Below are 18,647 nucleotides of genomic sequence, written 5' to 3' on the forward strand. Positions count from 1 at the left end.
ACTCACCATACTTAGTAGGGAAGATAGACTCATCGCTGATGGTCTTCTGCGTAAATGTCATCACATAGTCTATGTACTGGGGGGCAGCAACCCGCGTCTTCTTGCCCTTATCATCAAACCACAGGTAAGTCCTGAAACATATACATCACACTGTCCCAGACCTGTTACAAAAAACACCATAATTATTCTAGGATAGAAACAAACTGGTGAATAGCTGTTTGCTATAGTGCAGTCAAGTTTAAGCAGAGCTTGCAACACTGTAAGCTTGTGGCTCTGTATCTCTGGGTGTTACAAACCTAACATCCTATTTCAATGGCGAAGTAAGTAGTCACTGCTGACTGATGCAGAGTCCCAGAATCTCAGATCCAACAACAAATCCATAATATCAAGTACAAAATTACATAATTTGTAAGTAATCACAAGGTGTGTCCAGTGACGAGGCCAAACACCATGCCACCAGAGGTCACAGCAATTCCCACATACTGGTCATGCAAATTTTCAGCTGTGGTAAACACTTGAATCACTTTTGTGCACAAAAAACTTCCCTCCCCTAAAAGTACAAATTGTCTAAATCAGTGGTATTCAACCTGGTACAGTACCCCCGGGGGTATGCGAAGACACCTTATAGGGTACGTGAAATTTAAAAATATATATATTATTTTATGATAAACACTGAATAATCAGTAATGTAATTTATTTAATTTATTTTAGATGTAGATTATATACTATGTATAACTTGAAATATACACCAACAACTTTGGGGGTTCAAAGTTGAAGAGAAATTATATCTGGGGGGTAAGCGAACAAAAAAGTTGAATACCACTGGTCTAAATCATACACACAATCACGTTAGTAACAGTTGCTTCTCAATTCTGCATCACATCTAGAGATAGCTATAATATGTTATAAAGCATCAGCAAACATCCACACACAACAATAATACATCAGAGAATTTCTGTACGTACAAGATTATATGTACTAAAATGCAACTTCATGGCACACTGAAATATCTTGGCTGGGGTGGTAACCTATACCGCCCCCTAGCTGCCAATTCTGCATTTATGTGATCTCGGGGGAGCTTCAAACTATGCATCCCATTAAGTAGTAACCTACCTCAGTCCTGGGCCTGTCATATCTGGGCATCCCGACATGGTGCAGAATTCAGAGATGGTTCCATATACCAGGTTGATATGGTCAAAAAATGCAATTGCTGAAAGCAAAAACCAAAAAAAATTACATGGAAAATATTTAAATAACATGTTTCAAATAATCAGATAGTGGAAAAAGTGCAGAATACACAACAACAAAATTCAAGCACATGACAAGTAATATTTTAACTACTCAATGATTTTTTTTTATTTCCCCGATGACACAACAATTACTTTTTGTAGGTATAACTTCCAGTTATATACTAGGATTCAAACTGTTTGGTGAGTGCCAATGGTAAGTTACCACTGACATGCTTGCAGTAGTACCAATCTTAGACAACATCTGAGCCACAGACATAAAGACATTGGTGTCTGTATCCTAATTCAATTCAATTACACAGACTTAATGCATATTAATCATACATACCATGATACTGAAATTCTTAGAACCATAGAAACAGATTACCATTCTCAAACCTCATATCTTCTACAAAATTTCTTAGTCATAACCATGTTGGACAGTGTCCATTTATGAGGTATATTGTTAGTTTTCTTCAGGCAACTGATTTCTATTATACTGAAAATTATTGTTATTGATTTTTCATTTAAATAAGAGTGGTAACAGCTGTGATCAAACTACCTGACTGACAAAGACTTTCAGTACAACATTTTGAACATTGTGTGCCCAGATTGCAGCAGCAAACTGCCCCTGTTTAAAGTTTGCTAAACACGGTTTTCTCAGAAAACCAAGTCAAATTACTTCCCAGCAAGAGATAAAATGAATCCTCACCTCTTCAGCCATTTCACCAATTGCCAACCTTCTACCATTTCACTCTAAATCACACACTACAGCTACCAGTTCAATCACTGACTCTACTGACCAAAGCAAATTCAGGATGCAGGTCGCTTCTGATGGACATTCATCCATCTTCAAAATGACAGAACCAGTGAATCCTCATGCACAGCTCATTGTTGCATCTCCAAACACAATTTGCACCCACTGGCCATTTTGTTTCCAACTTTCTCACAAACATCAACCAGACCACTAACTCAGCCCTTTTCAGGGCCCTGATCCATACAACTAAACTCACCTTTCTCTCTCTACTTTCTCTCCCTCTCCCACTCTCGCCCACGTGCTACCATTGGTCCACTCCCATACCTGCTCCCATTGGCTCGGGGCAGGCTACACCTTTCACTTCCCTACCTATAAATCCAACTCCTCACACCCTATTGGCATATTCATCGCCCTGATGACGGAGGCAGTATGACCTCTGAAACGTTGGTTAACATCGACCAGACTACACAGTGCAATAACCCAGAAGACAGAAATCTTCATACTCACCGCTGTGAGAACCTCAAGTCTTACATCAACGTAGTACATGCATTATTAAACTGACACATGACAAAAACACTTTGAAGTTACATGCGCAACACAGAGGACTGAAGCGATGGAATGGATTATAAACATGCTGGGACATAACATGTCCATCACATCCACATCTACACACAGTGCAAATTATCTGATATATGAAATCAGTCTTGATATTTTTAGCCAGACCTAGAATGCCATGGTTTGGTTTTCATGAAGTTAATTCTATTGAGAACTGAGAAAGCAAACTTACTATGTGATGCTAACCACTCGTTGTAATCCAAGCCAGCTGGCAGGTCTACCAACACTCGCAGGTCAATATCAGGTAATTTGCGCTCCAACACAGCTTCTTCCAGGTACAACTTTGGATCATCAGAGCACGGAGTTGACGGTTCTCTATCTTTCCGACGAGCTTTCCTGAAATCAGGCATAGAAGAAGAGTCCATTCAAACAAGAGCACTGCTCTTTTGACAGCAGGAAGTACATCAAGCAAACTAGTGGTTTGGTTCATACATTTAATTAAATATGCACAGGCCAGTAAACACCTGCATAACCTAAATAAGACACCACACTGCACCACAATAACTGAATCGTTCCCTGTGCTCTGTCAACAAGTCCTAATGTTAATCAATTTTTTTTTACAATACTATGACTGCTGATTGCTCTCTCCATGTGCTCCAAGAAGAATTTCTTCTGTTTCTACAAGGAAAAAAGTCAATGTCTAAGAAATATTTTTTAACAGGATGGGGCTAGGTGACACACTGTGACTGCAGTGTAGGATCAGCTCACTGAGAATTTTCCCTTGATGTATCTTCCTGAATGTCATACTGTAAAGTGTGGCAGGTGAACTCTCATCCTTGGGTACTTCATGTCCATTTCAAAGACAGAAATACACAGCAGGGATCAGTAGCTCAGGCCGACAAAGGGGCGGTTCATTCTTATGGGGTTTTCTGAAAGACACAGTTTAAAAAACAATCCACACACAATGAAGAAAATGAGAATAGAAATTTTGGCAGCAGTGATCAGCATCAGTGAGGAACGTTGGGCTGCAGATGTGTTAAATTTATGATGTCACTGCAGATGGCCTTGGACACTAATGACCCACACATTTAAAACGTTCTTAAGTGATTGTGAACCTTCCAAGACTATGGATCTCAGAGACAGAAAATACAGTGATGTTCAATATGTGTGTGTGTTCAGGGGCGCGTTAGCTCGTATTGCTATTTGCACCTGTATGCACTTGGAGGCGGACAAGCATCGATGGCATCATAGAAACTTGCATGCGCATGAAGCCGGACACCAAACTATGATCAAATATAACTAACCATCGGTAAATGACAGCAAGAGTAACCATACAGAAATCTCACATAGAGGCCTTGACATTAGGCTTCAAAATAAAACAATCTTGTTAGCGAATCATAGGTGTGTTTGATTGAAATTAAATTTGCCAAAAAATCGATACTGAAATTGGTCCAACCACCATATTCGCCATATTTGGCACAGTGCGACTTCTAGCTATTCCAAAAACTGAAGACAGCTATCTAGGGCCACAGATTTTCAGACACTGCCGACATTCTGGGACATGCGACGACCATCCTGAAGAGGAGTTCCAGAAATGTTTTAAGCAGTGGTAACATCGACTCACTATGTGTATAGGTGCTCAAGGAGACTACTTCGAAGGTGAGAGTAACGATTAGTGTGTAGGCAATTAAATGCAGCTCTTTCTATGGGGGCATACCGGGAACATAACTGTCGCACCTAGTAAAACGTTAGCTTAGCTGTAATGGGCAAAGGGGGAAGAAAGGATTATAGCAAAGGGCTGCGAACTTCTGCGCTCTAGTTTGTTGGCATTGGAAGTTGCAATATTAATACAAACTCTGTCAGAACGGAAAATCGTGTAACCGTAAGGAAACAAACTGTGGTCGTAACACAAGTCTCAGTTAAGCATATTATATTGTGATCCAAGGACCAGACGTTATCATACAGTTCAAGTTGCTCGGTCCTGAGACCTCTGACGTTTTGATAACAAATTACCAAAATAATCTACTGGCTGTGTGTTTGTTATACACGGATCAACCACCTGTGTTTACATCACAGATATTAGCCATTAACTAAGTGCAGCAGCCCCCATTCTTCTGCGGTCCATCGCATTTTCCAGAACCACGTAGTGGGTCTAATGCTGAGACCCCTGCACCAGGGGAAGAAGGACGAGATGAAACGGATGCAGCAGAATAAATTTGGCCCGGATTAAGTAGTCCAAAATACAGGGGCGATTAAACAGCCACTAGGTCAAACGCCGTTATTATTGGCAAGTCATCGTCGACAAGTGAAATAAAGCATACGAACTACATTTTGTTTTTAACCTGGTGCAGGTAAGAGAGGTAAGTTTCAGTTGCTCTTTTAAAGATTTTTCAATGTCTGCAGAAGTCACGTCTGGAGAGAAATGCGGGACAAAAAGTGACTTGGTTCTCACTCTTTTCGCCATAACAGAGAGCGAGAAAGACCTCCTCAGTCCAATCATTTCTTGAAGGAGGTAGCAGCGAGCCAGATAATTCCAACCTTCCTCTTCCTAGCAACAGAGACAAAGCCGTCATCAGCGGACTCGGGCAGCAGAGTTGAAGTAACGGAAAGTCCAGGTCCCTCGGTCTGCTCACTCAGAATGCATTCCATTTACGGCGGTCTTGGGCGGCACAGTGGCAGCAGGAAGAGAGAGAGGCGCGGCCGATGGACCCTCGAACACGACCAGGCGACAGCGCATCCTTGTACGTTTTCGGTACATTGACCATGACAAAGCTGCCGATGAGGTCACGTCCCGCCGTGGCAATAATTCCTGCACGCATGACAGACTAGGTCGTCCAGCCGTATAAATGTTTTCCATTTTCGTCTTCACAGATTCGATTTCTCTGCCTAACTGGCAGACTTCCTCCGATAGTTTTAGAACCATTTCAACAGGCTTATCGTTCATACTATCGGTGTGGACAACATTTAATCGAACAGCCTCCAAGCTGCTCACTTTCAGTTCAGGAAGACTAATTTCCCTGGCAGGTCACGCAATTTTCCCAGCAATTTCAGAAGCCGGTGCAGATCTGAATGAGAGAACGAAGAGCAGTGTTTCCAGACCTCAGTGTCCGCAACTTCATGAAGTCTCAGACTTCGATGCTGAATCGCCGTTTGCAGTTTTCAAGGAATACTCGACATCGGTCACTCCTCCGATGGAAAAATGAAACCTCATAGAGCAAGGTCAACTACAGCGCAAAGACATCTCCTCCCACAGAAAGCCTTTTAACACATATCGACGGTGTTATCGTGTCGATCTGACAGTCCGCGACACGTTTCGATCTGTGCGGTGTTCCATCGTCCTCCAGACATCCGGAACCTGTCACCGCGTGGCTTACAGTTTCTGCTCCCTCAGAAAAGCGTCAGAGAGCCATACGTTCGGGTCGGATGAAGACGTCAAAGCCGCGACGGTGCAATGGTTCCAGCAGCAACTCAAGAAAACGTTGCGCACGGGACATATCGGCTGGAGAATAAATTTCATCTGCATTCAACAGCGTTCAGCGTTGAACAATACCCGAAAGAATTTAATCTGAACGAGTCTCACACATTGGACAATACGTGAAACGAATGTCGAATGCCTGTTGGCGTCGATATTAATATTCTGTAAAAATTGCATATGCCCGCTGTGTATTTCATAAATTTCGTGTACACAGACGGTTACACAATTGGAGAAATCTTAATAATTACTGAATTTAATCATACCCATGTTGAAGAAAACGTGTCGGGCTAAAATGCGTTTCGATATACCGAAATGTGTTCTGCACTGTCATTTCAAAGTAATACTACAGAAATCACAGATAAATATTACTGAGGAATGATTACAACTAAAAAATGCTTGAAGATCACTTAAATTATAATAAATAAATCGACGAATGATTTTCTTTGTTATTTCCACAGCATTCCGTTAGACAACTGCACGCATTTTATCCAAAAACAGTCTCATTTTAATTACTGCCTTCTCATTCATAAGAAAGTATGATTTAAACAAGGTTAAGTAGTATTCGTCAGCGCTCCCGAAATAAATAAGTCAATACGCGCTGGCACGGCACGGCATGGCGACCCGCGTGGTGCCAAAAAGCCCAAAAACGCGCAGCCCTGACTATAGATAGTCCCCTCATGCAAAGTTCAGTCACACGAAGTAGCACGATCTCACTTTCCCTGTGACTCACTGCGATTACATCCGCAAATTTTCGTCATGTGACGACGACCTCGATTACAAAGTCAGGTGAAACTGCGCTTCAGGAATCCTGAGTCAAGCGGCGTTCAGTATAACAACGCAGGCAGCAAAAACACGGACACTAAATACTACGTTCTGCTTTCGACACATAAACAGTGGCTGTTTCTTGCAACCATTCAACCAGACGTTCTCTTACCAACTACATGAAATTAATGTTCTGCTGTGCCTGTGGCCTATCCTAAGGTGGGTTACCATCCCAGACACCTCAACAGAACAGCCGCGTAAACCCTGAGTCAGCCACCACCAAGTACCATTTGATCGACATGTCCTCTCCGTCACTCAATACTGGCACATGCGTAAGACGTGATGTCAACCGCGTGTCAGCAGCCCAGACAATAGAGAACTGACGACGAAACATGCCCCAGAACTGGAATATTCATTTCTTACGATTCCGACCTTACTTCCCCCTTCTTTGTCTCCTCAAAGAATCGCTTTGGTTGCTTTTGCAGTTTCCAGAAAGTGAGCTCCTACCTGCTGTGGCAGCTGCTTCCTATCAGTTCTTTCCCCCCTCTTTAACAATTCACGGGCATAGCCGTCTCGCAAAATCTTCCAGGTTCGTTGAAAACGTGAAGCTGGAATAGAAATAAAATGACATTGAATTTATTTGTGAACGCGATCCAAACAATTCAATTTCTCTTTTAAAAGAGTCCGACGCTCCGCCCGCAAGGTTGAAGTCCACCGAGACGATAACTGGAGGAAACCATGGAACCGCAGCCTAAACGCACTGCAAGTAAAACGCGCTCGCCTTACAGGAGACATTGGAGCCACTCGTCGCTTGGCATGAGTTCCCAAAACGACTTCTAGAGCCTCTTCACGCGCTGACATTCTTGAGAACGTGCAAAACCTTTCTTCGGAAGTTTTTCAACCGTCACAGAACACAGTCCGTGAACTCTTTTTGTCGCTATGCGGTTCACCAGACAAGCGTTTACGGACTTAGTTCTGAAAACAAAAGAATGCCCACAACTGTCTCCAAAAACACTTCTCTCAAATCTTCCTGGCGGCATCAGTTTCTTCAGGCATGCACGAGTTTTTGGCAGAAAAAAGATGCACCGGCGATCTTCATCTGCTGCCAGTTGCATACTGCTTCTGATACTTCAGAATCGCGGGCTATGAGACACAACCTTTTAAACAAACAATACGATTCCAAATGTAAAGTAATTTTATAAGAACGATAATAATTAACGATCCATTAATGCGTTCTTACACGCTTATCGAAAAGAAAACTTCACAAATCGTACTTCACAAACACTGACAGCCCATTCCAGCTTTACCCCGTTCAAACAAACACTGGACAAAATGTGCGTGGTCAAATTTAAAACCGTAGAGGACACGAATGATCTGATACCGAAATACTCAACCTTCTTAGCACGCTGCGTAAATCGGTTACGTAAAACAATTACGGCCTTCCAACTGAAGTACACAAATTCCTGCAGAAAATTTTCACACAAAATGCTCGAAATTACTACTTCGGTCCAAGATGGCTCAAATCACTGGCATGTAACAGAATAGTCTCCCGACTAGTCAAGAAAATTCCCGTCAGTTAGGTAATTCGAAGCTTCGTAGTCATGTCAATGTTCGTATGGGCTGTGAAAGTTGTTTTCCAGAAATCGCTGGAATCCACCTGGAGGACCCACGATCTTAGTTTGACGCTGTGTCAAGTACAGGAAGAACGGTGCGCAGGGTCGTGTCCAGGCTTCGGTATGGACACCAAGTACTGCCTGTGGAGGACTCCGTTATTAAACCTTTTGAGAGGTTAGATGTCCCAGAACACAGTTAGGGTCCGGAGCCTTGCCAAATCTGAGACCTTTGATGGATTGCACGAACTCCGGGAAACAGGCAAATCTCAGTTCTCTTGCGGGGCATACTTAATGCACACAAGAAATCATGAAGAGGTGCTGGGACCGACGGGTCCTTCGCGTCTGAAACCTCAAGGCTCAGCCAGGTCTTCCTCTCTCTCAGAATCTGTCCTCAGAATTACTTCTCCCTGCACTTCCCAAGGAGGCGAAGGGGCACGAACTCCCATCACCCTCAATCAGACCAAGCAGACGTTTCTTTACGCACAGTAATGTAGGAGCAAACCGTTGGCTATGATCAGCCCAGGAGTCCGATCAGTGTGTTTCGCGTTGAGGACTCTCGTCATCAAGACAGTGAAACCTCCACTTAGGCATTCGGGCTCAAGGACTTGGTTTCAACCAGAGCCCAGATTCTCCTGTTCGGGAGATGGGTTAAGTACGAATGATTTGGGCGCTAGCAGGCGGTTAGAGACGCCATCCCTTTTGTCCGCGTCCCCTCTGCAGCGATCGCCTTAGCTTCTTCCACTGTCTGCAACCACAAGACTCTGAATCGAAGTTACTTCTGTTGATGCAGCGCTTACATAATCTGCTGTTTTCGAGTGGCACACTTCCCAGACAGGCGCGCGTCTCCTCAAGCCACAAGTTTCGGTGCATTGCCGCAGTAACACTTCGTATTCCCAAAGCGTCAGCATCGTTTACACTGTAGAGGCCCTTTCGGAGCGTTGAACGTCTCCATGTTTGCTAGCAGCCCGCCATGATTAGAGAACGTACTTTCGCAACATCAGGGCCTCGGAGAACATATAATATGAAGTGCGGTGCCATGAGACGGTACTTCTCCGGGTCCTGATCCCGTCTCCATGATCAGTGTTGAACGACAGCATGCACATGGCCTAACAAGGCCCCTATGGGCCACGATCTGACTTGCGGACTCAGTCGAGGAATATGCGCCTCCTTCTCACCCCGAGGAGATGACTTTCTCCACTTGGGCGCTGGCAGTGACGCACAGTCGCCGGGACACGACACCTGGTGCCTCAGGTGACGCGCGCCTTTGGGCTACTTCATCGAAGCAGCGGGTACCAGCACAGTGTCCTTTGTGTGGCGCTGTGGGGTACGTACCCAAGTGTCGGCCAGCAGCGGATCCTATCGCGACGCCCTTCCCTATCTGGGGGACTTGGGCACGGGGCGAGTTTCGCGCCTAAACCCCCTGGGGAGCAATGCCAATAAATCCTCTCCTTCAACCGGTCATCCATCCACAGTGCAGCTAAACTGCCGGCCACTTGACGCGGCTTGCTCGCCCGTGGACGTCTTGGGCGAAGATGCTCTTAACTCACAGATGCGCTGACCCGGCAGCGGACAGTGGCCCGGGCATCGAGAGCCTACTGGCATGTTCCTACGAACTGCCCGAGTCCAACTTGTTGGCTCTGAGCCTGCCTCTGGGGCCATTCTGGGTGATCACAGTCTGTCCGCCGGCACAGCTCGATTGGCATTCAGCGGACTGTCAAGAGGGTCGTCCGCCCAACCCTTTAGCCTCGGCGGGAGCGATGGAGTCCCGCTCTAGTTGTTCCACTACAGCCGGAGACAGCTCGTCAGGGCGGGTCTTGAGAAAGTCCAGTTCTGCCTCACCATTCATTCATCCATCAAAGCAGCAAAGACAGCAGACAACAGGTCTCACATTTCGATCAATAACCCATCAGACTGGCTCTTCCTCCAACGATCCAACCGCAATTTCCAATGACAGCCAGTCAGAGTGCTCCAACGTTCCTTAAATCGTGCAATATTCTGCCTCGAATTGATTCCTCGCGCGCTGCTTACTCCGAGCTCTGTTGACGGAGGCAGCAAGTACCTCTGAAACGTTGGTAAACTTCCATCAGTTTACACGGCGTTACAGCCCAGAAGTGAGGAATCACCATAATCACACTGTGAGAACCTCAAATCCTACAAATGATCAAACTCTTTTATAACAGGAAGGTTCTGTTTCAGTTGCTGGAGAATTCCAACCAAACAGAAATAATGTAAATAATGCAACACACGAAATTAGCAGATACTTCAGGAACAAAAGGACGAGTTTTGTACAGAATTCACAAAACCTAATTTCTTATACCCTGTCTTGCAAGTGTTGTACTGTTAATATTACATTAGGTAATGAAAGTTTACAAACTAGAAATGAAATACGATGTAGTTCATACTTTAGAATTCTGGACTTACAAACATGTTACAAAAAGTTATTGTTGTTGCTACTGCTGCTGCAGTGCACTACGACATAACTATCGGCCAGGTATGCCACTGGTGCAAACGACATAATGTTTCACTTGTGTGAATCTCTGCATTGGAATCAATTACATTATCTGTTTTGGTTTAGTTTCAATTTGTTATTGTGTTATACAATGATTATATAATAGTATGAATTGTAATTTATAATATGTATTGTATTATTATTATTATGACTTTTTCCACATCCTATTATCATCTGACTGTCTTATGGATCCTTGGAATGTAATAAAATATGTATGTATATGTATTGGCTCTTTGCTACTGGCAAACAAAACTGTAATTTAATGAAAATATTTCCTTGATGTAATAGTTCTATCGTTGGTTTCTCTTTGTACTTGCCTGCAATCAACTTTATCTGCAGCTGTCAAGAACATTAAAATATAAGATCATCATCATATCGGGATAATGTGCAACTTGTATACAGATTTTGCAACTAATATAAATGTCAGATACCTCCTCAAAGTTTCACTAAATCACCATATTTGTGTGTGTTCCAAAAGCAATTTTTCATGTGTAATCTGTAGCTATGCAAATAAAATTCTCAAATGTTCATCAGTTCATTATTTAATTGCCAACCTAAACGCCAAGAACAATTTTTGCGCCACCATCATGTTGTTAATTTATAGTACCGTACACACACACCATGACAGCGTGTCACTATGAGCAACCTGGTCAGTCTCATGCCATGTCACCCAAAATACAAAAACAAAGCTACCAGCAGCTTCTCAACTAGACACAAATTGTAAATTGCACAGAATCATTCTGTATGAAACAGAAGACCCAGAATCTACATCTCACTCCCCCTACTTAAACAGCAAGCAAGTCAGTTGTAAATGGTTCACTAGTAGTAAGTTGACAGGAACTACGTGCAGAAGATTGTTGACAGAAATACAGAAGTGCGCTGATGAGGAGACTGACAAACAGCAAAGCAGCAGAAATGTTTGTGAGGAGGGAATGATTAATAACAAGCATGCAATGTAGGCAGAAGATTGGACAAGCAAAATCTGTGACTGCAAACAAGTAAAAGCATAATTATTTTTAATCAGAGGGAGATTAATAAATTCATATTTCAGACAAATAATGCAGCAAGTTAATAACAATGATTATGTCACAATGCTCATATACTACATCCAATAAAATAACACACTTCTCAATAACATGTTAACATACACAATATTCTGCATATATATGTTGCCTATACATGTTTGAGTGTTACCATGTTGTTATTACTGACTGTAAGACCAAAGAAGTAAAAGGTCTGGGTGGCCCCCAATGTCATCATTACCTCAAACCAAGTATCATGAAAATTGAAGATTAACTAGTTCAAACGTTGCAAGACAGGACACGAACACTCACATACAACAGTGTGGCGATCTTATAAGCCTACTTTTCCCACGAGGAAGCCGAAAGTAATATCAGAAAGAGAAAATGGATATATGAATTTAGCAACAAATATCAACGTACAATTATGTTAAATATGAGAAACATGATCTGCTTTAAAATTAACTCAGTACTTTTAATATGGACTAATTAATTTGGCTAGCTAAGAGTACAAGGTACTAGTCACAACGAGATGCATGCAACTGAGACATTACTACTTGAGCCCAGTTTCTTCCAAGTTGTTGTTCTTCATATCAAGGCTTGTGCCAATGACCCATTCCAAGGCTAAATTATTTAGTCCCTCTACCTTACCATGGGCAACCAATGTCTCCTTATCCCCCAGGTTTATGGGCATGAAGGGAGGGGGGAGGAGCCTAATTACATGCTTCTCCAATTCTTTTGTTTTTCTTCAATTTGATTATATAACTACTTCTAACTGCTGCTAATGTTTCCACTCCTCACATAATCTCTCTTAATCACTTCACATAAAAATCTCAAAACAATTATTTGCGCAGCTTCTAAGTGTTTCTATCCTGTATTTCCAACACCCACGATTCACAACCATCAGTCCAGCTGGGTTTCAACACTATACTACACAGGACATTCACTGATAAACCAGAATGTAACTGTCATATCCTAGCTCCTGGCAGGAATATATGACTCACAACCAAACATTACAAAATTATCCACAAATTGCGCTAGTATCACACCATAAAAACCATAAAATCAACTTACCTTTACAAGATGCCAAAAAATGATGTTCCCGTAACAGTTGCATTTTGGTTCATCAATGAATGCATACACACATAAATGCTGCATAGCATTTGAGGTTCTCATGGTAGTCAGCATGAAGATGGCTGCCTTCTGGGCCGTAGAACCATGTAGTCTGGCAGAAGTTTACCAGTGTTTCAGAGGTTGACCTGATGATGGTAGCAGCAAGAACCTCTGATATGCAGGTAATCATCCACCAGATTACATGGTGCTACAGCCCAGAAAACAGCCATCTTTGCAGAGATGCTTTACTTCCAAGACTATGCTTCTCCCAAAAGCACTTTAAAATCTCGTAAAACCCAGGAGCAACATGTCACACCTGCTTCAACAATCATTAACCCTTCAATTTGTATTTAAGCGTTTTGTTAAGATTCCCAGTATAAACAGCCATTATATCCTTGAACAGCACTAAGAAGCTAACATTTGTAACAAAGTATGTTCTCTTTGAGGAACAGACTGAATTTGTAAACATCATTTACACAAGCTTCAGTCTCAAAGAGTTAATACATCCATTTAATTTGTTATATTTTGCTATGTTTCCATCTAATTCCATATTTATGACCTAATTCAGTTTATCTTATGGTCCAAACATTTCAATTCAGACACCAATGCAGGCAACAATTTACTGACAACCTCAGTGACTATTTGTTTTACAAGAAGGGGCTCTGTTCCATGGAGTTAATTACATGCATTAGTAATAATTAAGATCTTCAGTTTTCACTTGCACTGCAGTGTAATATGAAAGCTTATAGGATTAAGTTCTGAAGAAAACTCAATAACTCAATTCCTGATTTACCAGTCTGTAACAGCAAGACTTCCCATTTAATTCAGAGTGTCATAATACCAACCCCCACTCACACAGCAAATTGTCAATCAATTATCCGACAACTGTTAACACAGTGGCCCTTTGTCCCACAGCCATTTAGATATGGTCACCATGGCATATAACATGGCACTTTCTAGAAATAACTCCATTCAGCATACAAATTATGTCTGATTCGTATGGTCAAAAGTGGCCAAAATGGAAATATCATAAAACCTTCCCTCCTGTATTTAAAACACATCAAATGAAACGAAACAAAGTTTAAACAATCAGTTCAAAATATTATCAACTCCAACACAACTGAAAGTGAATTTAGATCTGATCATCTCAGACTGTGAAGAAATTTGGTATTCATCTCTGCTTTTTTCTCAATTATGTTAAGCGGTTTTTCAAATTTAGGTTTCTAAAAAACTCTCCCCTCCAGTATAAAAAAGGTATGTGCAAACTTTTTCTTTAAAGACTCCTTTCACATTGAGAACAGTGATGCATTCTGCAGCTCACTGTGAAGCTTATGAAATGTTCTTTCTAACCCAAACATAAATAAACCTCACAACATGTAAAGCTTAATAAACTTTGAAAATTAACTGCAGAAATGTTGCATCTGGGATTTCTTTGAAACTTGTCAAAAGTGTCAGCCACAAAGTATGCTAAAAATAATTCTGGAACTACAAAATCTTAGAAAGCTGTTAAAGTTTTGTAAAGAACTTTCACATTTTTACAGGTTTTACATTACACAGTATTTATTTATTTATTTATTTAGTGTTCTGTCTGATGACAGGTCCATATGAACAGGATCCTTCCATCCTTTTCTCGGACTGGGACCTGTTCATATACGTTCTTGCCAGATGATTCAGAAGTGGTTTGCCATTGCCTTCTTCTGTGTGTGAATGGAGTAATTGTTGGGATGCCACGGAGAAACCGGGGAAGCCCCCGGAGGAAAACTCCGTGTTGCCTAGACCACGGCCTTGCCCAACACAAGTTATAAATTCGGGCACCGCCGGGAATCAAACCTGAGACCCCAGGATTACAAGGCCAGCGTTCTAACCGCTAGACCACCGCGGCGGTACTGTACAGTACTGTACATAAATGTAACCGAGCAGTGGCCACCTTATACAAAAACTAATTATGCAATAATTAAGGTTCAACAAACAGGAGACATATAACCTTTATATCTTGAAGTGATTTAAATCCAAAAACATACAAAAGTGTTTAACAAAATATGTTTGCTACAATGAAGGTTCAAAGTTCAGGAGATGTACAACATTATTACCTTCAAGTGATTTATATCCCAAAACATATAAGTGTCTTCAATGGAAGTACAAGACTTTTTAGTGCCCCATTGGATTTCATAATGGTTCAAGTATAAAAAATCACTTAGAAAACTAATGTCACTTGTGAAAAAAATGCCTAGAATGCAGGATTAGTTATCTGTTGTGTGCATTATGGGACTTCTGTACTTCAGTGTTACTGTCAGATACAGAAACAGGCAAAGACAAGATGTGGTTCACTGAAAGAGTTTGTTCATCTAGCAGAACAGTGTGTGTGAAAGATGTCACTGATCCATGTAAATGTTTGAGTTGAATGCGGATTTTTCCAGTCGCTTCAAATGATTCCATTACATATCCACCAGCGACTGTCATACAGTGCAGTAACATAACCAATGACTGTGCAGAAGGGAATGTTTTGGAACTGCCTGTGTCTTGAAATATTCACAATTTGTCCACTTAAAAGTCTGAGAGTGTTCTGTCATTGTCAAAGAAATCCCAGTAAAGGGAATGAATGCATGATAACTGTAGGTGAACACTGTAGGCTGCGCTACATAAAATCTGGTATCTTCAACTACACTCAATTTAAAATACCTAAAATGGACAGATTTGTAATTTTCCTATGCCCATGAATAAATACCTAAGACAGTCGGTATTTGATTTTCCTGCAAACTTTGTACATTTGCACATGTTGCCAGATGCTTGATGCTACCATCACATCGTTCATTCCTGTCTGAGGTGACAAAGAAGTTCCATTCTGCTTCCATTACAAAATCAGTTCATGTGAATAAAGGTATATAAAGTTTCTCATTGTGCCCCAAGAACAAACTAAAACTATCTTTTAAATTTCACACAATCTCTTTTAGATGTGAAATTAAGCTCTCTTAAAATGTATATATGGCAGCAAAGTCATGGGCCAAACTAAATAATAATAATAGAATAAATAGCATAGCACAGGTGTAGTAATTTGCATTCAAATTTTTCAAACACCAAACAAATGGATGTACTGAGGCTTGCTGATTGTTCTAGAGTGGCTCGTGAGATGCATCTTGCACAATAAATTAATAATTTTCAGCAAAGACACCTACAACTACTATTTATCCATCTTTCAAGCGATATTTTCTTTTAGTACTCGATTGCTTGTCAGCCACATAATCACGCATTTGCAGTTTTATAAGTTTTTTGATGACTATGTAAACAAATTCTTCAAATGAAGAGTTAACAGTCTCAAGAATACATCTCTATTGTTACACACTATTTATATGTGACTACAACAATATTAGACACTTCCTGTAACTATGCATCTTCTTCACAAAGTTCATTTCAACTTCCAAAGTTCTTGAAGTACTAGCATATTTTTTGCATACAATGAGAGGGGTACATGGCTGACATATGTGACAAGTCTCAAACAAATACCAACGCTATTTTAATGCAACCGATTTGCACATGTAACCACTTTGAGATTTGGAGCTCTACACATTGTGATACATATTTGGGTAAAGTTATAAAGAAAATTTAATAAGCTTTACAATGAGCTCTTCAATATTTCTCAAAGTGCATTATCAAAGCAATTGTTGAAGCAAAACCTCACACACACACACCATCTCTACCTCAGTGGGTTTATTAATGCCCAGTATCTCAAAAACCACATGACAAATTGAAAGAGAAGAGACAAAGATGGCTGATAATAAGACTAGACTTGAAGGTTCAATACCTGTTGGTTTTCCATGGAATGAATAAACATTAAACTATTATACAAGATGGCCAGACAAAGAAAACAGTCACAGACTGTCTAGGTATTGCAATGAAAACTTATCAAACAATAAGTCACAGATGTCTCCTGATAATCCTACTTCCCTCACTTATGAAACCCCATCTATGGTGCAGCTTGTCTGCAGTTCTCTGCTAAATGCAAGTTAAAAGTATATTACTTGAATAGAAGTACTGCAAAGAAATCATAGACCCAATTAAATAATTCTAATGGCAATATTACATGTCTTTTCTTTTTCCTTCACAACACATTTATCAAAAACCTTAATGCTTGTATGAGAACATACATGTTGTACCTGTATGACACAATGTATCAGGATTAAAACATTTTATGATCCCTTATACCATTATAAACACTGGTTACCACTTACATGACTACAAACAAACTGAATCCCAGATCACAATCAAAATTTCCACTACCAAGAAAATCTCATATTATTAACACCTAATTCAATTTCAGCATCCTTCCCACTGTATGGAAGCACTCTAAAAAGGATGTATCAAAAGAAGTAAAATATTCTGAATTCAATATAGAGAAAAATGCACTAATTCAAAATGTCAAAACAACACCTCTAAATATTCTCTATATTCTTGGTAAAATATTAATTTGATACTGGAAGCCAAAAGATGAATTCATCGCGGGTTCCTGGTGTCAAAGGGATTTAAAACTGAAAACAAAAAAGACAAACAGGCAAGAGAATGGACATTACTGATAGGAGAAAAAAATCAATAGTGATGAAATGGCAGGCATATCAGATACCACGTTCTTGTCGAGGTGCATTCAAACACCTTTATTAAATACATAACCAGACTTTAATGTCATTCGACATGTCAATGTCACAAAGACTGACACTGGCCTTGGCCTAATTGTCAAGTACTAGAGTGTAAGGTCAGGTCCTAAAATTTGAATCGACATTTATATAATAAACATGAAATGTACTCACCCCATAAACCAATCCACGGTATCGCGGAGATATTCAGGTAGCCTATCCAGCTTGAAAGATTATTTAAGTATCAACACAAACAGATTACACTTTAATAATTTTGACTAGATTCCTCACAACTACTCACACAAACATCAAACATGGCGACTTAAACTTCACGAACCAACTGTCCCACAATGCAATTTTAAAACACATACAGCGCATGGGCACCCATCTACAGAAAAACATTAGGGATAATCTTTGGTAGGGGTAATATTACTATGCTTCTTCCCCTCTTGACATCAGAGAGTGCATTTCACAAATGTTGCCACAAAGAGAAACGAACTTATAATAACGTTCACTTTAATTCATCTGTGGCTATTCTTACATTGAACCTATGTGAAGGTACCACAGAAATTAAAAATATCACTCCTCCCACCAAAAGTTATCTCACATAAATAAAGCAGGAAAGGGTACTCCGTACTGGAATACACAGAAATTCCTAATGCGTTCTTTGCACCAGACATTTAGAAGCAGCTCTAGCCATTACACTTTCCAACCATGGCAAATTAACTCTAGCTGTTTGACCTAAGTTAAATTACCTAACAATGTTTATCCCTAACCTTTGTAACTCAAACAAGAAACTTAGCCTTACTTAACATCATTAAAACTAACCTGTCCTATTACAATTTACTTAACCTAACCGAAAGAAACGTATTTCAACATTTATCCCAATCTAAACATCTTTAAACGAAAACAAACCAACCTAACCAAACATGTGTTCACTTTCCTCCAACGGACATAACAGCCTAACCTAACGTGTCCTAACCTGTCCCCCTC

The 18,647-nt window shown here is 40.8% G+C and overlaps 1 protein-coding gene across 1 annotated transcript in view; it reads right to left on the reverse strand.

The window, feature by feature from the left end:
- The window catches only part of Mob2 (MOB kinase activator 2), a 28,858-nt gene extending 10,809 nt beyond the window's left edge, over window positions 1-18,049 (reverse strand). Inside the window, exons 1-4 of the mRNA XM_022069754.2 lie at window positions 17,829-18,049; window positions 2,771-2,934; window positions 1,114-1,210; window positions 7-131 (exon numbers count right to left, since the gene is read on the reverse strand). Of these exons, the coding sequence (XP_021925446.1) occupies window positions 7-131; window positions 1,114-1,210; window positions 2,771-2,934; window positions 17,829-17,833 (391 nt within the window). The 5' untranslated portion in view covers window positions 17,834-18,049. The remainder of the gene's footprint in view (window positions 1-6; window positions 132-1,113; window positions 1,211-2,770; window positions 2,935-17,828) is intronic.
- Between the last annotated feature and the right edge of the window lie 598 nt (window positions 18,050-18,647).

The sequence above is a fragment of the Zootermopsis nevadensis genome, unplaced genomic scaffold (genome assembly GCF_977971745.1).
Source record: "Zootermopsis nevadensis isolate Lab colony 2312 unplaced genomic scaffold, Znev_1.0 Znev_ptg000003l, whole genome shotgun sequence".
NCBI classification, from domain to species: Eukaryota; Metazoa; Arthropoda; class Insecta; order Blattodea; family Termopsidae; genus Zootermopsis; species Zootermopsis nevadensis.